Source organism: Terrapene carolina, unplaced genomic scaffold (genome assembly GCF_002925995.2).
Source record: "Terrapene carolina triunguis isolate 2854851 unplaced genomic scaffold, T_m_triunguis-2.0 Scaffold97, whole genome shotgun sequence".
NCBI lineage: Eukaryota > Metazoa > Chordata > Testudines > Emydidae > Terrapene > Terrapene triunguis.
The window spans coordinates 3559493-3582663 of record NW_020664448.1 but is presented as its reverse complement, the minus strand read 5'-3'; the positions used below and the strand labels follow the sequence as shown (position 1 = coordinate 3582663).

At 44.3% G+C, this 23171-nt stretch overlaps 1 protein-coding gene across 1 annotated transcript; it reads left to right on the top strand.

The window, feature by feature from the left end:
• The first annotated feature begins 3591 nt into the window (after positions 1-3591).
• LRRC32 (leucine rich repeat containing 32) lies at positions 3592-22591 on the top strand. The gene is made up of 3 exons (XM_024204147.1): positions 3592-3684; positions 12999-13086; positions 18669-22591. Exons 2-3 carry the CDS (start codon positions 13003-13005, stop codon positions 20607-20609), a joined length of 2025 nt encoding a protein of 674 aa, XP_024059915.1. The 5' UTR covers positions 3592-3684; positions 12999-13002; the 3' UTR covers positions 20610-22591.
• The last annotated feature ends 580 nt before the right edge of the window (positions 22592-23171 follow it).

Below are 23171 nucleotides of genomic sequence, written 5' to 3'. Positions count from 1 at the left end.
GACACAGTTATAGAACGATGAGAGTGAAATTTACACGCCTCTGCACTTTGCACTGGTGTAACTGACTACACTAAGCTGAAGGCAAATCAGAACCCTAAGGCTCAATTCTGCTCTAAGTTTCAAAGCTGCAACCCCCATTTAATTTCAGTAGGAAGTGAATCTATGTGACTGAGGGCAGAATGGAGCCCTTAAGGGTTCCAGTTCTTAACAGCAAAAGGGACAAACTATAAAAAGAGCATAGGAAAGAAACCAAAACATAAATCGGAGCTTTGTTTAGTCTGGGGAAATATCATTTATAATCACAGATGGGCATCCTGTTGACGTGACATAATCTATTTTAAAATCAATGTGATCACATGACTGGTTACTAATCTTTTACGTCTGATTAAAAGCTGCCAGTTCATCTCTGTATGTCTGGTTCCTTTTTTAACTGTAACTTCAGAAAAAATGAACTTACTCCGTCCCTGAGATAACGATGATTACGCAGGTAATTCTGAGTGTCTTTAAATGGTCGCTTGTTTTGGTCTTCACTTAAAAGTTAGGCTGCCATAGCTACGGAAGATCCACACCCCTGTTTGACGAAGCTATGTCTGACCTAACTCCCAGTATACATGCAGCTGTGTTGACCGATGAGTTCTTCCACTGACATATTTACTGTCGTTCAGGAAGGTGGTGTCCCTTCCATTGCCAAAGGCTGAAACTACAGCCTGGGGTTATGGCAGCATAGCTACAGTGATGTAGCTATCCTGGTATAGTCTGCATTGTGTGGACACACCCATAGCCCCACCATTATGGAATAGCCTCCCTTCCACATGCTATCAGAGATAGTGTTTACCATTGGGAACAGTTCCATTATTAGTAAGTCTGTTCCTGCTCCTACTGAAGTCAATGGCAAATCTCCCATTTAATATTTGGTGTGGGATCAGGCCTTAAATTAGCATTTCAAATAAGTTATTCTTTATTACATAAGAACACAAGAACGCCCATACTGGGTCAGACCAAAGGTCCAGCTAGCCCAGTATCCTGTCTTCTGACAGTGGCTAGTACCAGGTGCCCTAGAGGAAATGAACAGAAGTGTTCCATCCCCTGTCGCCCATTCCCAGCTTCTGGCAACCAGAGGTTGGGAGACCATCCCTGCCCATCCTGGCTAATAGCCATTGATGAACCTATCCTCCATGAACTTATCTAGTTCTTTGAAATATTAGTTCGCATCTACATCTTGCACTTCCACAGAGCCTTCCACCCCAGGATCCCAAAACACGTTACAGGTGTGACATAATTATGACTCTCAATAGCAGGTGTGGTTGTTAAAGGGTACATAAGGGTCATAGAATCATAGACTTTAAGGTCAGAAGGGACCATTATGATGACCTTCTGCACAACTCAGGCCACAAAATCTCACCCACTCACTCCTGTATCAAACCCCTAACCTATGTCTGAGCTACTGACAGGGCCGGCTCCAGGCACCAGCCTGGCAAGCAGGTGCTTGGGGCGGCCGCTCCGGAGAGGGGTGGAATGTCCAGGTATTCGGCGGCAATTTGGCGGACGGTCCCTCACTCCCGCTTGGAGCGAAGGACCTCCCGCCGAATTGCCGCCGCAGATCATGATCGCGATCACGGATTTTTTTTTTTTTTGGCTGCTTGGGGCGGCCAAAACCCTGGAGCCGGCCCTGGCTACTGAAGTCCTCAAATCGTGGTTTAAAGACTTCAAGGTGCAGAGAATCCTCCAGCAAGTGACCCATGCCCCACGCTGCAGAGGAAGGCGAAAAACCCCCAGGGCCTCTGCCAATCTGCTCTGGAGGAAAATTCCTTCCCAACCCCAAATATGATGATCAGCTAAACCCTGAGCATGTAGGCAAGACTCACCAGCCAGACACCCAGGAAAGAATTATCTGTAGTAACTCAGATCCCACCCCATCTAACATCCCATCACAGGCCACTGGGCATATTTACCACTAATGGTCAAAGATCACGTCACCCACCACAGGAATGCAACCACCTCTGAGTTGGAACCCAGAAGCTGACTGACAACACACAGCAAGGCTACACAAAAATCTGGTACCTGAAATGAAAGAGATGACTGTATCCAACTGATACTACCAGGAGCATTTAGAGAAGCAAAACTTAATGGAGTTTAGCTAGGGCACTGGGGTGAACACCCCTTTTCTTATTACAATGACTGTGGCGACTTTTATGATGGTCAGCTATTCAGTTTACATCTCAGCTGAAAGACAGCCCCTCTGCAGCATGGAGCCACTTATCACACTTGTTCATCTCTCACTCAAAGGGAAGAGCGCCTGCTACCGAATCAAAAACATCACCTCCGTTCTAGTCCATTCTCTGTGGGTTCTAATACTGCTCCCCCACCGGAGTATCTGAGCACCGGCGTGTGTTAACTGATAAACCATGTGTTTGTTCCCTCATTCTCACTCCATGGGGAGAAGAAGCGCTGTGGAGTTCTTGTTTTGGAATTGTATATATTTCTCCACACACACACACACACATTGCTATATGTTTATGACAGAGAAGGCAAGTCTATGTAGTGCGCCTTGCATTGGGAGCCAAAGGTAGTGAAGTTTGTGATGGGTCTCAGTTCCTGTGGGAATTCATTCCAGTCTAGGAACGGCCCCCAAGAAAACTGTCTCCTCTACAGATGATCTTTACCCTCCATGTTCTTTTCAGATTGCATATTCCTCTGTCTAACCATGCTTAGTTTCTGAGAGCCGATAAGACCACAGTACAGAGTGGTATGGCTGCAAAGCAATACATGGATTCCGAAACCAGCAACATGCAAATCAGAGCATATCTTTTATATTAGACAGAAATCTGCTCCGTCTATGAGCACATGGCCTGTATTCTGATATCACACCCATTCAAAACTAACGCCACTAAAGTAAACAGAGTTGCTCTGGATTTATAGCCATGTAAGTGTGATCAAAATCTGACCTAATATTCCTCTTAGAAAGCAAATATATTCTCCCCCTGTTCAAACCTTAAACTACATTATCTTATATATCAATAGTTGGAGTCTTGGGGTCACAACTTCAAAGAAGCGGTGATGATTTATAACAGCTGAGGACCTAGACCAAAGGGCCAAATTTTGCTCTCACTTGTAAATCCACTGCAGGCAATTGAACTACTTCTGATTTACCCCAACTTTAACGGACAGTATGATCTAGGTCAAGGTACCTGAAAACGAATGTAACATGAACCAGACACACATCTGTGAGACAGATACTATGAATTTACCTTCGAAATCTGCAAAGGGGATTTCTGGTGGTATTCGCAGAATGCTTCAATGTGTCAATATGAGAGGGGCGTTATTATCAGCTAAGAACCTCCAGGAAATAAGCCTAGGTTAAGCAAGTGAAATGGAAAACAAAAGAGCAGAGGACTCGCATTTAATAACTATTACTGAGGTCTATATTCACATGCTTGGAAATATGTTAGAGCTGATGACTGCTGAGCAATGAATTCAAGGGCCAGTCTACTGGGAGTATTTTTTTTTTCTCAGTGACTTAAACTTCTGTCTGAGTTCTCAAAGTTTTTAGTCAGCTGGCATGTAGCAGAGCTGCGACTTCCCCAAGGAAGCCCTTCCTCAACTTTCACTGGAGGGCTGTCGGGAGAGCCTGGGAGACGAACGCTGCAAGCAGAAGGGAAGCCTCCTCCTGCATCCAAACAGCAGGTACGTAGAGCAACGAGTTAAACTTTGATGCTGCTGGAAAGCTGAGCCAAACGTTTCTCCGACTGCAGGAGAAAGTGGGGATTCAGTAACGTGGAGCTGCAGCCTTTTAAAAAAATATACCAGAGAGGATGAAGGTAAATGAAAGAGATTTGTGTTTATGAATGGGCTGAATAACCGATCAAATGTACCACAGTAGGCACGTCCCATACAGCTGTATGGCTAATTCATTGGGGAGCCTATTGCAGTGGCTTGGATCATTTAAGTTAAGGAGGCACTGGTAAGTTTTGCAACAAAACTATTGGGATGTTTCCTCCGTGTTTTCACTACTAATGAAAATAGTAGTGAGACTTACTAAAATCTTTGGGGCAAGGACAGCATGTTTGCATGGTGCTTGGTACAATTTGGGGGCTTCTGCAATATAGGTACATAAACTAAATCCTATAGAAAGTCTCCTGGCTCACAGTACTGGTCTTCAGTGCAGGGAAAGGAGCCAGGCATCATGAGTATCCTAGCTCTTGTCCTGACTCACTACCCAGCCTTGGGCAACCCATTTAACCCCTCTGTAAGATGGAGCTAGCAGTATTTCATTTACCTTTAATCACTGCTATTAAAAAGCAACCTTTAAACTTCCCACACAGTGGTAACCGTCTGCGTAGACAGAAACTGGTAGCTCAGAAGCCACTGTAGACAAACAAAAGGTTTATGCTGACAATCTCCCCAGGAGGTTATGATTCTTGATTAACATTTGAACAATGCCTTGAAAATATGAATACCTCAATGCCAAATATTCCTTTTCAAAATCTTCCTTCCTCTTAATCCCGTGCCAGGGTTCACGTGATGCTGCAGAGGCAATGAAAATGCCTATGTATAAAAACCTAAGAAAATACTCTTCGAAGTGTTGTTGTAGCCATGTTGGTCCAAGGATATGAGAGAAAGAAGGTGTGTGAGGTGAAGCTGGTCCAATAAAAAGATATTACCTCACCCAACTTCTCTCTCAAAGAAAATACTGCGAGAGCCAAACACTGCAGCCTCATTCATAAAAATATGTCTCCTAAACAAAGGTCCAGGTTAATCAAAACAGGAAACGCTTTTTTTTTTTAATTGAAAAGGGGGTTTCAATTATCTTAATATTATGAAATCTCTCTATTATTTACTTACCAGTTCGATTTGCTTTTTAAGCAAAGGGTTATGGCTTAGTGAGTAGATCTAATATTTTGGCTTTTTACCTGAAGAATGACACATTATTCACAAGAGGGTTACTGGAAACCGTCCCAGTCAGAGGTAGCTGAAATTAATTTCCTGGTCTCATTTGATCTCCTCTGGGATTACAGAACACATACATCTGCCTGAATTTTTCTTTAAAGATTGAATTCACTTGGAATAATAAATAAATAAATAAATAATAATAATAATAATACCACCACCTTTGGTCAAAGGTCCATACTCTCTGTATCATCCATCTTTATTGATACACATCTAGAGATTATATTCATAGTTATATTTACGATAGAGCCACAGGGCCAACCATTGTGCTAGGCACTGTACATACTCAGAGCACTAGAAGGCCCTGCCCTGAAGACCTCACAATCTAAATAGATAAGACAGACATAGGGAGGGGAAGGGGTATAACAAGTTTTTTCCGGTGGTGGGGGAGGTTACTTAGGAAGGAACAGCTAAAAGGGACGAGGACTGGGGGGAGAGGGCAGGAGAGAAGAGGATAAACGGGTGCAGAACTTCCCATGGGAGATTAGTCCAGTGCTGGGGCAGAGAACAGGGCTAATAGGTCTCTGGTTCTCTCCCCACTCCCCCCTTGATTCTCCCCTTGGAGAATCATTTCTTGACAGACAGACAGACAGTTTTTTCACTTCTCTAAGGTAATGTTCCTGGTACTTGAACTGAAAGTGACCCAAAGGAATAGAATCTTCAGGTCTATTTGTTGTTCATGAAAGAGAGGGTCTGATACCATTCTGACCACCATTAGGGTCTGATACCACTCTGTCCAGCTCTGAGCAGAACCCAACCATCTACAGACAGACCCTGCACAGAAAGGACTGCCAAGGGTGCTGCATTAGAGAGCAATTAAACCAGTGATGGACAAACTCCAAAGAGCTTGAGGTTTGATTCACATAACCACCCAGAAGTATTAATGTTTCTCCAAAACCCTTGGAGATGTGCAACAGATCACTGGAAGTCTCATGAGAACCAGCTTCTGGGATTTCTGCTACTTCCTACTCCGGGTCATGCTGGGAGAAGACCATGAGAATGGCCTTTGAAAGAAAGGAGTATCTGAATACACAACTCTGAGCGATGAACTGCTGAGTTCTAACCCCAGCACTGACACCACATGCCTGATTCTGCTCCCACTGACGTCACTGGCAAAACACAGTTGAGTTCACTGACAGCTGCAGTAGGCAGTGATTTGTGCTGTGGCCTTGGGATAATCATGTAGAACCCGATTTCACAAAGTCACAGGTGCTCTCAACTTCCATTGACTTCATCGGGATTTGAGGGCTCTCAGCCCCTTATGGGAGTGAGCACTTGATCTCGCTGCCTCAGTTTCCCAATCTGTAAAATGAGGCTAATATTTACCTTACATTACTGGGATCCTCGAGATATAACTTGCTAATGTCTCTACAGCACTTTAAAGATATCAATTGCTAAGTGTCATTGCAACCAAATTCCAGAAGAGCAAATATTCACAAAAATAATGGCAGGAGGAGGTTACCCAAATGTTTCAGAATCTTTAAAACAGTTTGGTTTGAGATCCGTTCTAGGAATAGGCAAATAGCTGAGCAGATTTCATAGTCTTTACCACAATGGTTGGTTCACCTCTGATTATGAATCCAAATTTCCTACAAGCGTGACAGTCGAATCCTGCTACATCCAGTGTGCGGGCAATGTGAATTTTCACTTGCTCAGAGCATTGTCTTATCTTATGCGCCAATGGTGGAATTCACACACCAGACAGTTCACTGCAGTTTGCGTTGGGAAAGCTCCATTAGTCCGCCTTCCAGGATCATTCCAAGAGCTGGTTAAAAACTTTGCTTTAAAACTTTTTTTTTGGAAGGACAATTTCAGGTTTTTCTCAACGCCCCCCCCCCAATTTTTTTATTTGCAAAACACTAAATAAAATCGGTGTTTGGCGTTTTTCAATAAATACCTGTACAATTTTAATTTGATGATGATGGGATAAATCATAAAGGGATGATTTAGATGGGGTTGGTCCTGCTTTGAGCAGGGGGTTGGACTAGATGATCTCCTGAGGTCTCTTCCAACCCTAATCTTCTCTGATTCTATGAAAATGAGAAATATTCATTTTTTGTAAACTTTTTCACAGGAAAAAAATATTTTCCCAAGCAGCCCTAATCATTCCTGATAGCCTGTTTTCTAGTCTCTTCTCCAGTCTAGTGCTAAAAGTCACATGGAGTGAGGCTCACATCGCTTCTCTGGGGAGTTGTTTCCACAGCGGAATACATCTCACGGATAGGAAGTTTTCCAGTTAGACGTGATTTTCTCTTTCTCTGTTCATTATTCCTAATCATACCCCTGCGTGCCACACTAAATAATCCCTCTCCTCTCTTTGGTGCTTATGCCTTTCCTTCTCAGGGTGCCTTACAAAAAACAAACAAAACACCAAAAGCCCTACTCCAAAGAGCTTATTTTTCACCACAGGAAAAATATAGAGCAACATTCAGACATGTGAGTTTTTGGAGACCACAACGGTGAAATTAGCATAGGAAGGAATTTGCAGAACTGGGGTTTTAAGTAGGAAAAGGTACCTGGAAGACAAGTATTGGTCCAACCCTAGGGGGCAGAATGAAATAATCCATATATAAATTAACTCGTGGTAAATCTGAAATCACCATCATGTCTTAATGTTAGATGTAAAATCTTCTTTTGAAATGAAAATATTTACTTGAAGGTCAGGCAGGAGGAACAATAAGTGGCCACAGAAATCAAACCGTGTATCTAGATGCAGCAGGGCCCACCCCAGCAATCTTTAGTCACCCTTACTCACATGAGTAGTCCCATTTAAATCTACACCAATAAATCATCTAGGGTGTGTCCTAGCCAACAGTGAACTCCCATTTACTTCAGAGTGATATCGGGGCCCTCTGGACAAATCAATCAATAAGCCGATTCGTGTGAGGAAGGATTACTCCAGTGAGTAAGGGTTCCAGGATCAAGGGTTTCACTTGCATCAGTACTGTATCTTCTCATTTATAACCCTGACATCTCCATTTATTTGGATTCAGGGACTTTGAGGTGGCCTATCACACGCTCTGTGACTCCTTTACAGCTCTTTAGGAATGTAACTCACAGACACAAAACCTAAAGTAAACATGCTGAGTGATCCATACACAGAGTCAAGCAATGACATCTACAAAGAGAAGTCAAATATTTCTCTGGGCAAACACGGGGCCCAAACCTGAAAGCCTTGCTCAGTCAAAACCCCTGTATTTCTCAATATGTGCTTTCCCCAAGTAAGCATTCCAGGATGAGTCCCAGAGTAGCTAATTTACTTCTTAACACTGTGGTTGCTAGGACCCAGCAAACAACCAGGAGAGGAGTCAGAAGGGAGACAAGGGTCATAATTTAAAGCAGACACTGTCCCAAATAAGGATATTTCCCTTAAAATGTCTCAGTTTCATCTCAGGCTGCAAAGTTACCAATGAAACTACTCCATGCTCTGAATGGGCGAGAGTGAAAACAAGGGTGATCTAATCTGTGCTAGGGCTGACTAAACGCTGGAGAGATGGCTAAGATTTTTTTTTTATAGCAGAGGGTGGGAATGCAAATAACTGACACATGAAACAAGGTAAATGCAATAGATTCACTCTGTTCTTAAAAACAGCAAATGTAATAATCCATAGCACTAAGGCGCCTGGGGGTACATGGCCCTCTGTGTATTTAGTGTGTGTCTTACATATGTTAAAGGAACACACATTGCGGCTTTGCTTCTCTTTTCTTTAGTTTGGATGAGAAAAAATAGTAATAATAATTGTCTATATTACAGAAATCTAATCTTGGGGGAATTGGGAGTTTGTTGTTGTCATTGCTCAATGCAAATGACAACATTTAACCTGTATTAATGTTTACTGTTTAATGCCAAAAAAAGAGGATCGCTGAGCTTGTGGTTAAGGCAACAGACTGGGACTCAGGAGAGCTGAGTTTAATTCCCAGTTCCTGTATGTCCTTGGGTGAACCAGTGACTATATGCCTCAGTTTTCCTATCTGTGAAATGGAGATAATGATACTTCTTTTCTCCTGCACTTTGTCTGTCTCATCTGATTAGACATCCTAAGGTTTGGCATGAGGTGGGAGGGGGTGAATCTTAGTCTCCAAAATTCATTCATTGTCCAACTGTGGAGCGGGGAGCTGGGATGATACGAAGTCTAGGCAGAAAGTTGTAACATTAAAGATGCTTTGAGGCCCAACCCTGTTCCCTCTGAAAACAGTGGGGATTTCATTATAATGGGAGCACGCTGGGATGGTAAATGAAACTGCCTGCATTGCATTGTGGTAACAACAGCTCCCTTTATAGCAAGTTACTGTTTCAGCTGCTCCCAAGTTACTTTTGAAAATCCTGGGTTGTCAGAGCCATCAGCTCAGATGTAGGTGGCCAGGTTTTGTTGGTGGCTGCAGCACCGTGTGGGTCTTCAGCCCACTCTGGCAGACTCCCCACAGAGCCTGTGATGCCTATGCCTCCCGTACTTATTTACCAGGCAGTGGAGTGAGAAAACAAAGGAGCTGGACTGATGCAAACTAAGCAAAGCGGGAGAAAGCTCCAGGCACTTGAACTGAAAGTGACCCAAAGGAATAGAATCTTCAGGTCTATTTGTTGTTCATGAAAGAGAGGATCTGATACCATTCTGCCCAATTAGCTACCCTGAAATTGATAGCGTCTGTGTGGTCTAGCGGTTAGAGCAGGAGACTAGCAATGGATTCTACTGCACTTGGATACCAATGTGGTAGCCACCTTAGAAATATGTAAGATGGATAGTATCAGGGGGTAGCCAGGATAGTCTGTATCCACAAAAACAACGAGGAATCTGGTGGCACTTTAAGACTAACAGATTTATTAGGGCATAAGCTTTCGTGGGTAAAAAACCCCACTTCTTCAGATACATCTTTTTTTTGCATAATTTTTTACCCACGAAAGCTTATGGCCAAATAAATCTGTTAATCTTTAAGCTGCCACCGGACTCCTCATTGTTTTTGTTCTGCCACTGATTTACCCAAGGTCCCTCAGCAAGTCACTTAGCCACTCTGTGCCTCTTTTTCCCAGGGGAGGAAGAGTCCAGTCTCCCAGTTGGGTTCAGGGCAGTGATTCATTACAGTTTGCGAAGCACTTTGAGATCTTTGAATTTGCAACGTCCTTTTTAAGTGCAAAATATTATTACTGAAAGCACCCGAGTAAAATTCTCCTGCAGCACTAGTTTAATGGCTGGAGTCCATCGCAGACAGGAAATACTCAGGGCTGCACTGTTTGGAGCTGGACCCCAGGATACATAGAGAACTGCCCTATGTTGGGCAGTATCCAGCAGAGATTATTTATTTTATTTTTTTAGATATGAAAGATGCCCAAGCAAAGCTCTGAGTGCCTTGCCATTATTTAAAAATCACAAATCATAAATATGCATGTCAGATTTTCTTCCCCTTTCAGGTCCAACTAGCTAATACCCTGTGATCCCCCAGACAATCCCCTCTCCCCCTTGACTCTTACTCCAAAACAACCCCACAGATGAGTCCTGCAGCATGTTCTGAAGGTCAACAAATTTGGGCTCCTTTGAACTGAGCGGGGAGAATTCCAGAGAATTCATGGAGAGCACTCTGCCAGCAGCACCTGCCATTGGCGCGTTTGGGAGCACTTTGCCAACAGTAGTTAAAAGGCTTCACAAAACCCGCTGGAATACTCTCCCTATTTTAGAGATAGGGAGACTGAGGCACCCGAGGACATTAAGAACCTTTGATCACAGTGCAGTGTTCAAGCCTAAAATAAAACCCACCGGTATTACAGTTCCCAGATTTCCACCCCACCCCCATCAGACTCAACTGGAATGAGGAAAATGTGCTCTAAAAACAGAGCAAGTCATAGGTGGCCTGAACTTCCCAGGATCTGTTTCCGGGAGCCATCCTTGCTGTTTGCTCATGTTGTGAGGGACGTGCAAAGTTACACTCACAGGAAGCCTAGGGATTGGTATAAAAAATCAAGCCAAACTATGGGGCAATGCTGTGGCAAAGAGAACAAGCAAACAGAACTGTGAATGGCATGCTCCACAGGGAAGTGATTTGTACTGGCTGGGGGCTAGAGCCCAAAAGAGGATTTCTGGCAGAGTTAGCTAGAACTTCCCCAGGGAGCTCACAGGCCTCACATCTTAGTGCAGTGGTTCTCAACCAAGGGTCCGCAGCCCCTCCCAGGACCATGGGACCACATGGCTGAAGCCTGGTGCCCCAAGCCCTGGTGCCCCTGTGGGGCTGAAACCAGGAGCAGAGCTGCGGGGCTGAGGCCCGGTGCCCTGAGCCCCAGCACTCCCTGCAGGACTAAAGCCCTGAGCCCTAGTACCCCCCTGGAGATGAAGCCCAGCACCCTGAACCTCCAGCACCCCCACGGGTCTAAAGCCTCGAGTCCTAGTGCCCCCCTGCAGGGCTGAAGCTAAAAGCCCTGAACCTACCCCCGCTGGGCCCTGGCGATTTTATAGCATGGGGCGGGGACCTCAAAAAGAAAAAGTTTGAAAACCCCTGTCCTAGTGCACCTGTTTGCACCACTCTGCGTCTGGCAACCGGAGCCACTTTGCACTGATGCACCAAAGACAGTTTGCCTGTTAGCCAATATATCCTTTAAACACTGATTCAGCTAAGGGAGTTCCACCGTCTATGAATGACTCCACCTGTTCAGCCTCGAGAAACTCAAGAAGGGAGGAATTTGCTGAAAGAATTGTCATGTTTATGACAGAGGCTGTAATAAGGACGTGTTCTTTGAGATCAGAGCATTCTCTCTCACAGGTGCTTGGCTGGCTGATTCTTGCTCACATGCTCAGGGTCGAACTGATTGTCATATATGGGGTCAGGAAGGAAGTTTTCCCTGGGTCGATTGGCATGTGGGTGTGGGTCACTTGCCAGGACTATCTGGGTATATTTCACAGACTCATTTCCCTGCCTTTGTGGGGGCCTCAGCCACTGGTGCAACTGGATCCCTCCTATTCTCTGCCTGTGGCACATAATAGTCTAGTCTCCTGTGGTCTTATTTCAGTTGCTGGGTTATTGTGCGGGCACCGGGTGGTGTTGGTGACCTGTGATATACAAGTCAGACTACATGGTCTGATGGTCCCCTCTGGCCCTATGATTGTATGGTACCTTGCCAGGGTCTTGTGTGACTTCATTAAAATGTTTGTAAAGCTCTTCCAGGTCCTGGGATGAGATGTGGTATAAAAGTGGAGACTATTATAATCATGTCATTTCTTGAGCACCACCAGTGTGCGCAGGTGAAGACAAAGGAGTGATAGGGCCAGGTTTACAAGGGCAATGATCATCCACTAGCTGCCTTGAGAACAAGAGAGCTACCTAATGCTAAGCACTTTTGACAGCCTGGTCACTCGCGTAAAGTGCATAAGTGGGAGCTAGCTGGTGCCAGGATGTTTGAAAATCTGGCCAACAGTCTAAGACGGGGGTGGCCAACCTGAGCCTGAGAAGGAACCAGAATTTACCAAGGTACCTTGCCAAAGAGCCACAGTAATACATCAGCAGCCCCGCATCTGCTCCCTCTTCCCCACTCTCAGTGCCTCCCACCCACCAGCAGCCCCAATGATCAGCGCCTCCCCCTCCCTCCCTGCACCTCCCGATCAGCTGTTTCGTGGCGTACGGGAGGCTCGGGGGGAGGGGGAGGAGCGAGAGCACGGCCGGCTCAGGGGAGAGGGCGGGAAGGGGTGGAGTAAAGGCAGGGCCTGTGGTGGAGCAGTGGCATATTGGAAAGTTGGCGCCTGTAGCTCCAGCCCCGGAGTCGGTGCCTATACAAGGAGCCGCATATTAACTTCTGAAGAATCACATGTGGCTCCGGAGACACAGGTTGGCCACCCCTGCTCTAAGATATGCAGCACAATGGGCAAGCCATAGAAACGTTCAGTCTTAGAGTTTTCCTGCCATCTCTCCTACTTCATAACACTCCCTTCTCTGCTGGAATGGGCCAGAGGGCTTTGCTATTCTACTATGTATGCAAGTCCCTGTGCCAATCGCTGGTGCGGACCCTGCTGTCCAGTGGCTGCATGGACTTAACACCAGGTTTAGCTTGAACCCATCTTTGCTTTTCCCTGCAGAGCCATGAAACTGTATTTTTTACTCTTCCTGGCAGCGAACGGAGGGATCTCAAGCCATCGGCCCTTGGAAGAGTCACCCTGTGAAATGGTAAGAGATTCCCCAAGGAGGAACCATCTCCTCTTTCACGTCTCTCCTTAATTATTAGCAGTAGCATTCTAGTAGCACCCAGAGGCCCTAAATGAGACTGGGACCCCGATGATACAGGTGCTGCACAAACATATAGTAACTGACCGTCTCTGCTGCAAAGAGCTTACAATCTAAGGGTCCGTCCGCACAGCAGCTGGGAGATGTGATTCCCAGCTTGGGTAGAAGTACGTGCTACTTCTGCTCAAGCTAGTGGGCTAAAAATAGCAATGTGGCTGAGGGGCCTGGACTAGCCACCCATGTGCAATCCTGTGCTGCTGCCCGTGCCTCCACAACGGCACTGCTCTTTTTTAGCGCACTAGCTCATGTAAGGCCAACAGACCCTGGTTGTCAGAGGGCAGGATTGAACCTGGGAAGCTAAATGCATGAGCCACTACAGCATGAGCTAAATGCCCCATGTAGCTGTAGCAGTCTCATTAATCTCTAAGGCCTGGTCTACACTAGGACTTTAATTCGGATTTAGCTGCCTTAATCCGAATTAACCCTTCACCCGTCCACACTACAGAGCCAGTTAATTCGAATTAAAGGGCCCTTTAAATCGATTTCTGTACTCCACCTCGACGAACGGAGTAGAGCCTAAATCGATTTTGTTAATTCTAATTAGGGTTAGTGTGGACGCACACCACCGAATTACTGTATTTAAGTTAATGGGGTAGTGTGGCCGCACACCACCGAATTAATGTGGTTTAAAACCGAATTAAGGTGCTTAGTGTGGCCGCGCACAATCGAATTTATACAACCTGTTTCCCAAATTCGAATTATCTAAATTCGGATTAATCCTGTAGTGTAGACATACACTTAGTGGTCTCGGTGCCACCAGACGGGGACAGAACACCACACCTAGGAGGTGTGTGGGTTACACTCGCACAGAGCCAGCACATGTATCTCTAGCAGAACTGGAATTACACCTCTCAGCTGCTGTGCAGACAGCCCTTACGTGGGCAAGACAAGCATAAGGTGGGAGAAAGGAAGGATTATTATCCCCATTTTATTGCTAGGGAACGGAGGCACAGAAATATTAATGGACTTGCCCAGAGTCACACAGGATGTCTGTGGCAGAGCCAGGAAGAGATCCCATATCTCCTGAGTCCCATTCCAGTGTCTTCTGCAAAAGGCGATACTTTCTTAAAAAAGGAACTTCTTCTGTGACATTGAACGAACCCCACTGCTCCCCCTATAGTGACAGTGAGCCCCAGTCTCCCCTCACTTACACTGGTTTAACACGGACTTCAGTGGAGTTGTTCCTGATTTATGCTGGGTGTGAGATCAGAATCAGGCCCACTTAGAGACAAAACCTCTGTCTCCAAAGTGCGATTTGTCCCACAGATTTTTTTTTTAAAACACCTTATACCAGAATGTAAATGTTATTCACAGATGAACTGGTTCTCCTCTCCCTCCTTCCCTTTATCCAGATACAGCTGACAGTAAAGGGGAGTTTAAAAATACTCATCTACTTCTTTAAATGTTGAAGCTGTTCGGCACAAATCCCCAAGAATTTCCAAACTAGGGAAAAGAATAATTTGCTGGCTGTGCAGATCTCCCTTATGGGACTCATTCCTTTCCTGCTGTACTAATGCACTTCCTGACTTCAGGGAAATTAGGGTCTAGCATACAAAAAGAACTTGGGAAGGTGGCTGGATCGCTCGCTTATTGGCCGGAGAGGAAGAAATGATGAAACCACTGTAAACATGACACTTTCGGGCCCAGGCATCCCAGACATGCGAACTCAGGATGAAACACACCGTAAATCTACTAAGGGCTTACCCCCTGCCCTTGTTTGGATAAGTCGTAGATCAAGCTGATTCCTTGAGAAGTAAATATTGGCTGATTTCCGCAACCCCACTGTAAACTGCATTCAGCTGCATAGGCAAAGGAAGAGTCCAAAAAAGTTTTGAGCTGTTTAGTGCAACTGGGATACATTCGAGGCTGACAAAACACTCTGTAGTCCCAGAGCCAGGTTCTCATCTAGTGTCAATGGACACCGCCCCGTTAAGCTCAATGGAGTTATACAGGTCTGCATTGGCTGAGAATCTGGCCCAGTGAGATAAGACAGGGTGCAAATTCTAACACAGTTCAGCCCAGGTTAATTTTGATAGCGAGAGCAATTGGCATTCCCTGTTATTTCACAATGGGATGTTTCACTGCGATGGCATTGTTTCACACATCACTCTTCCTGTGATGACATCTTTAGACTAGAGGAAGGCCAGAGCTGGAATCTTTTATCCAGCCCATCCTGAAGACTGATGGTTCATAAAACTGGACCCAGCTCTGAATCACGACTGGTTTTAGTTTGGCAACATCACAAGTCGGTTAATGAGTTTTTTCAAAATCAACCCCCCCAAATCCCCTCTTTGGCCATTGCAGAGAAGAGACAAAGGGCCAGATTCTCAGCTGCTGTCTCAGCACCAGTATACACAAGCTGAGGATCTAGCCCAAAGCCTTGTGTTCAAACACCCAAACGTCGGCGTTTAGGATGCGATGGGACCTAGATCCAAACCACCCTGGTTTTAGTTTTGTTAAAGAGAGGGTGGCAGCTGGCTCCATCCCCGAAAATTACCAGCTACAGTTGCGTGGCAGAGTTTGGATTCAGAATCCGAACTTCCTCACACTGCAGAGCTGTTGGGCCCATTTTTATCTAATAACCTCCTTTTCTATGTGGAGCAGATGCTGAAAGCAGCAAGAGGCGTTCCCACTCTTAGCACTGCGGGCCACTGCACTTTAATACGAACAGCTGCCAGAACTGAGGAGGAAGGGATGCGAGCCCAGAAGAGGACAGCTTTGCTAATGCTCATGCAGTTGGCTCGTGAGTTTAACAAAAGCCCACAGGGGTAGGCAAAGCAAGGGTATGATGAGACCTGATGCTCTGTACTCACTCCCACCCACAGATTTCCCCCCTTTTATTGCACCGTTTCTGTGTAGCAGTGAAGAGAAATGTGGGCGCAGCAGGGGCAGGATACACATCCAGTTCAAGTGCTGAGGGAAGGGACAGGGAGAGCAGAGATGAGGCGAGGGGGAAAGGACAGCAGGTAGAGAGAAGGGGCGCAGATGAAGGAGTGATCGAGAGAGAAAAGTGAAATCTACAGAGGAAAACGAAGTTCCTGTAAAGAGCAGCAGAACCATGGCAGGTGGGGACTTGATCATCAACCTGGTTTAGGGGCTGCAGGGTTTACAGACTGGACTAACGGCCCAATCTTGAAAGGTATCGAGCAGGCTGGGCCTGACCCAGTTCCCACTGCAGTTAATGGAAAGGCTCTCCTTGATGTCAAAGTGAATTGGATCAGGCCTTCATTGTGGTGGTGAGTGCTGCATTGGGAGCGGAGGGTGCTCAGCTCCTGACAGGATCAGGCCCTACACGAGGGAAGGAGTTTGTCTTTTCTTGTGCTGATGCAAATGCTGCTTCTTTCTGGCTCCTGAGTTTTCTTCTTCCCACTCCCCACCTCTTCCTTAGCTGACTGAATAAGGCCTCCTCCCTGCCCCCCTGCTAGATTCGTTGGGCCTCTGGTCACCTTTCAGCTCAAGTGAGCCACTCTAAAGTCTCGGTGGGAAGGCGCTAATGGCTCAGAGAAGCCAGGATGCAACTCCCTTTCCCCTTACTGAGGATTTAGCTGCTCTGGGTGGACTTGGGGTTCAAATTTCAAGATGCGAGTCACGTGGGAGCTCTCAGAGAGCTTTGGCACGAGGGGAGCACCACGCAGCAGACTGGGTGTAGCTGGAGTCCAGCTCTGGCTGAGGGGTTTCATTTGTCTGGCATATTTATGACAAGTCGCACATCCGGTAATGTGCACTCTCCATTCCTCACATGCGCAAGTGATTCACAAAACACTGGATGTTACCCAGATTCTCGTAAACATCCCTGAGGCTTTATTCCCCCTTCCCTCCCCGCTTGTGTGAAACAGATGTTTGGAGGAGAGTCTTTTGTTTTAACTTCTGAAGAGCTAACACAGAGCCTTGCTTTATGACGGTTAGCTACTAGTTCTCCGTATAAGAATAATTAGAAGGAGTCAGCAAGCAGTTTGACCCAGAGGATCCCATGAGCTACGTGAATAGATAGATACCTATTTAGATAGCCTAGATGCTTACCAAGCATTTTGGACTCTGCTCCAATCTTGCTGCTGGATGTTAATTTTAACAGCACAATGTGTATGCCTTACACTAGGCCTTTTAGCCCAATGCTCCCAAAATTCCTTGCAAATTATGGTTCATATTTTGCCCTTGGATGCATACTTGAAGCTCCCTATCAGCTGCATTCAGACCCACACATCCAAGAGAAGAAATTGACTTTGATGTACGGGTATTAATTTACCAGCTGCGTTAAAGCATCCTGTAAAAGGCCACACCCTTTACGCATCACAATTTCACCCTGAGCTGTACCCGTGAGAACTGCAGCATGTATGAATCCCCCCACATGCCATTTCCCTGCTGCATTCCTTCTATTCCACACGGAACAGTGTGCACAGCACTGCTCACGGGGCCAAAAGAAAGAAGCTGTTGCCTTGGAGAAAGTATAAACATAGATGGACAGAGGTCTGGATAAACTGGAGGGAGTTTGAGGTGAGCTGTTGAAATGTTTTGGGAGCGGAGGCACTGATTGAAAGACGTATTGCTTAGCTAAACAATGGTTACGGGGAGATGTGATCACAGTCTACAAATATTTGAAGGGTGTAAACAACAAGAAGAGGGATTGTTTATTTAGGGCTGGATTCCAATCTACTTCCTCTCAATGAGTAGTACCTTACTTTGAGAGTAATCCCACTGAAGTCAATGGAGCTAATTATGGAGTATTATTAATTTAATTATTTGTAATAGATATTAATACTTATTTTAGACTTTAATTATTAATAATACTTATTAATTTAAGGCAAAGTGGCAGAATCTGGTTTATTATGAGGTACAATGGGGTAGGGATGAAATTATGCCAGGGAAGTTTAGGTTGCATAAATATCAGGAAAAAGTGTTTGAGTGCAAGGTCTAATAGACAATGGAATAGTCTCAAGGGAAGTGATTGGACCCATCACTCAGGACTTTTAAAACTAGACTGGATGAAAGGTACAAAGTGGACTAATCCTGTGCTGGCTAGAGGATCATAGAATCATAGATTCTTTATGATGGGCTAGATGATCTAATGGAGCCTCTCCAACTTGAATTTTTATGATGCCAGATCTCAAAAATCAAAGAACCCAATTCTTCTCTCTCTTAGGGCTAATCTACGTGGGGGAATTTACTGACATAATTATACCAATACAATGATACTGCTGTAGTTATACCAGTATAACTCCCTACATGGGAACTCTTATTGTAGTCTAAGGCAGGAGTATCTCCATTGAAATGAAATGAAAACCCACCCTACATTGTGAAGAAAGTCAGGCTTCTGGTCGCCTGAATAGAGAACAGCATAGTACGACCAATCTCCAAGAAAAGGAATATAATCAGATTCTGAATATTATGTTGTCTTTATACTTGATGAAAAGCCATTGAGCATCCCATAGGTGGTAACCAGGACTCCCTGTTCTCTTTCTTTTCTGCAGGTAAAGATGAAGGCATTTTGTCATGGCAAAGAGCTTCATCAAATCCCTCCAGAGCTCCATCCAAACATAAATAAAATAGATTTGTCTGGAAATGAGATAAAAAATCTCTCTGAGAAGCCCCTGACATTTTACACCTCGCTCCAGCATTTGGATTTAAGATCCAACCAAATAAGCTTCATTGAGCCTGGAGTCTTCACATACATGACAAGCCTGGTGGAGGTAATTTTAGCCAATAACCAGTTAGATGAGTTGGCTCAGCATAGGACACCAGGAGTTGGACTTTTACCAGAGATCAGAACATTGGACTTGTCCCACAACAGACTTTACAATGGAATGGCTGAATATTTTATACACAAAGCACCATCACTTCAGTATCTTTCCTTGGCAGAAAACAGCATTACCGTGATATTACACAGGATGTTTCAGGGGTCTCCGGCTCTTGTTGAGGTTGACCTCCACAGTAATATCATCATGGAAATAGAAGAAGGTGCCTTTGAAACTCTGGTGCATCTCACCAAGCTCAATCTCTCCATGAACTCGATCACTTGCATCTCAGATTTCAGCCTCAGACAACTCCAGATACTCGACCTCAGTAGGAACAGCATTGAGACTTTTCATGCCACAGAGTCAAAGGAAGAGTATAACCTGAGGTGGCTGGATCTTAGTGAGAACAAGCTACTGCGCTTCCCAGTTTTCCCCCAGGTGAACAAGCTGGCGTATCTGAATTTATCTAAGAATTTAATGCAGTTTACTGCAGACTCTGCTCACGATGAGGTGTACTATATGGAAAGGGACTGGCTGGAAGCTCCTTTTCATCTTCTGGATCAGAAGCAAAATACAAACACAAGTTCTCTGTATCTATCCCAGCTTTTATATTTAGACTTAAGTTATAATGAGATCAAAGCCATCCCAAATGAGTTCTTTGAGTCCATGTCCTCGCTTCGGTTTCTTAATCTCAGTAAAAATTGCCTCCAGACGTTTGCAGTAAATTATGATAGTGCATTGATCTCACTAGCCATCCTTGATTTAAGCTTCAATGCTTTGCAGAATCTCTTACTAGATGCCAGCACATTGACTAATTTACAGGAGCTCTACATTCAAAACAATCATCTCCAGGCCCTGCAATTTGATATCTTTGCGAGCCTTCCCAGCATCAAATTGCTTAATCTCCAGAGTAATAATATTAGTTTTTGCAGCATGTATTCAGGATTAGCTAAACAAAGGCTTACTGGCGAGGAGAATGGTTGTGTATCATTTGTTGACTTCCCTGCTCTTAGGTACCTATACCTAACTGACAACATGTTGAAGAACTTACCGATATACGCTTTTTACAAGACGTCACTAATTCTCCTGGAGCTCTCCATGAACAAAGGACTGAAAATAGAGGCTAAAGCATTATCAGGACTGGAGACCTCTCTTGAGTATTTGAATTTACATGGCAATGGCATGACCGTTTTAAATATTGACCTGCCTCGTTTTCATCACCTTAAACATTTAAACCTGTCTGAAAATCAGCTGAGCTGGTTACCCAAGTGGGGTAGTGATGCTTCGCTGGAAGTTCTGGATCTACGGAAAAACAGTTTTTGTAATCTACAGAGCAGTAACATTTTAGCATTAGAGAACTCTCTTAAAAACTTATATCTTGGTGGGAACCCACTCAGCTGCTGTGGAAATGTCTGGCTCTCATCTATGATCCAGAAGAAAAATGTAGCGATCCCTGGTGTAGAGCAGATAACATGCCAGTACTCCAAGAGCTTTGGGTACCAAGAAGAAATTTATATTAGCAACATAAGACCAGAAGTCTGTGAAAAAGAGGATCTAAAGAAAATTAACTTGCTTATTATACTAACGGTTGCATTAATTTTATCAGTGATCATCATTGGACTGGGTTCATTTTGTTGCTTCCGCAGACAAAAGTTTAGCCAGCAATTTAAAGCATAGCACACGCACTGACTTAACGAGAAATAAAATCAGGTGCTACACTGAAAACATGGAGAAACGAAGGGTCAAATTCTTGGCTTTGATTTAACTGTGGATTTTAAGCCAGCTTTTAATCTGCTCTCAGTTACACCAGCATCATTCTTGGGGTTGCAGCCACAAAGTAACCGAGAAGAGAATGTCACATTTTGCACTTGTTCCATGCTCATGCAGAACTGTGAAACCTTGCTCATCAGAAGCTGAGAATCACGTAAAACTGCTAGTTTAAGGTTTGTGGAACTTAAACCAGCCAAGACTCTTTTGGGCACTACAAACTTTTCACTGAAATGCTAAGCCAGCTTTTTGGTGCCTCTGGATAGGGAGAATCCTCTCACTCCCCATGCCAAGGCTGCGGATCATGGTTTAATGGTCATTTGTATACCAGCACTTGGGGATCTCATCACAGCTGACAGGCAGGGTGACGCCTCATGCACCTTTGCAAAACTTCCCAAACCCACATGCTTCAGCAAAACCCATCTCTTTGGTTTTGGGTTTTGCTTTGTCATAACAGGTTTGAGGCAGTTCAACTCCTAAAGCTAAACTCAAGGGAAGTGAACGCACATGACCCAGGACCAGTGAAAAACAAAGTCTGACCCTTCTCCCTTTGAAGTCAATTGCAAATCTCCCACTCATTCCAATGTGAACAGGATTAGACTAGTGATCTCAAAAAACAGTAACTTCACACAGATCTATGGAGCTCATGACAGCTGCCTAAGCAATACGGTTGTTTGTGAGGATCAAACCAAGGATCTTCAGTACCAAAACCACACGTGTCTAATGCTTGTGTTAAAGGAGATCTCAATTAGTTAGCAGCAGGCTGTTACATTCAACGGGACTAGCTACTACTGGGAGACATGATTACGCACATGAAGCTCAGTGTATTATGCCTAGATCACAATATGTGATAGACATTTGCACTGAGTAACACAGTTCAGCTCAGAGAGGAGGAGTGTCTCCATAGGGTGCAATATATATTTATCTGGTTTTAATGTGAAGAAATTCATTTCTTTGGCAAACACATTATTTAAAAAAAATCTCCCTTAGAGAATGAATTTCAACCAGTAAATATTAGACCTAAATGTTTATTGGTTTAGAAACAGCAATTTAACATACACTGCATACAGTTAGATTTCAATGCATGAAGTATATAAAAAAAGTATAAAATAAAATAATTATCCTCCAGTAATTGTCCGAGATGGAATTTTTTTTTTTAAATCTCAGGTGTATAAACTTCATAGGTCCTTTGCCAAGGACTCAAAAAGGCAACCAATATCTCTTGGTGGTTGTCAGTCCTTTTTCAAAGTGGGTAAAGGCATTTCCTCTAAAGGCCAATACTGCAAAAGCCACAGCGAGGGTCCTAGTAAAGCAAGTCTTCTTTCAATGGGAATCACATTTTACTGGACAGTTCTTTATGAACTGCTTTAAATTAATGAAAGTCCTGCAAAAACTACACATGCCGTACAAACCACAGTCATCTAGGATGGTGAAACAAACCAATCGAACTCTAAAAGTAATGTTTAAAAAAATGGTTAATACCAGAAGGCATAAGTGGAACACTCTCATGTCTCTAATTCTAATGGCACTGAAAACGACACCAGCTGCGTCTACTAATAAAACATCCTTTAAGGTAATGACAGGCCAAAACATGCAACTACCAAAACATTTAATTTGGCACACTAGTGGCACTCAATTTAAAAAAAAAATCAAAATAAATGCCTACCTGCAAAATCTGCAAAAACGTTTAAATCAGGTCCACTTGCAGACAGTTGCTAAATTGGAAAAATCCAAACAAAAGGCAAAGGCCTACTTTAACAAAACAAACAAACAAACAAAAATACTTAAAAGGTTGAAAAACAAGTATTGCTGTTATCTTACAAAGCACCAAAGCAAAAAGTGTGGAGAAAGTAAATAAGGAAGTGTTATTTACTCCTTCTCATAACACAAGAAGTAGGGGTCACCAAATGAAATTAATAGGTAGCAGGTTTAAAACAAACAAAAGGAAGTATTTTTTTTCACACAACGCACAGTCAACCTGTGGAACTTCTTGCCAGACTATGTTGTAAAGGCCAAGACTATAACAGGGTTAAAAAAAGAACTAGATACATTCATGGAGGATAGGTCCATCCATGGCTATTAGGCAGGATGGGCAGAGATGGTGTCCCTAGTCTCTGTTTGCCAGAAGCTGAGAATGGATGACAAGGGATGGATCACTTGATGATTACCTGTTCTGTTCATTCCCTCTGGAGCACCTGGCATTGGCCACTGTCGGCAGACAGGATACTGGGCTAGATGGACCTTTGGTCTGACCCAATATGGCCGTTCTTAGGTTCTTCTGAATCCAGGGCAAAAACTCCCTAATCAACAAGGCAGAATTTCTTAGTCATGTCACATGTTTAATACTAGTGCCTGAATCCTAGAAGTTCGTCTTCACTTGTACCCTACATTGTAGCTTGAGTCGGGCACCTTCCTCTGAAGAAGAGAAGAAAGTCCAAATATCCCTAATGTAAATCAAAGGTGGGATTTTCA

Bases quoted from the DNA above. Each gene is read 5' to 3' on its own strand.
- LRRC32 (XM_024204147.1), top strand. From the start codon at position 13,003: ATGAAACTGTATTTTTTACTCTTCCTGGCAGCGAACGGAGGGATCTCA. The intron at 13,087-18,668 runs GTAAGAGATTCC...TCTTTTCTGCAG, and splicing joins AAGAGTCACCCTGTGAAATG to GTAAAGATGAAGGCATTTTG.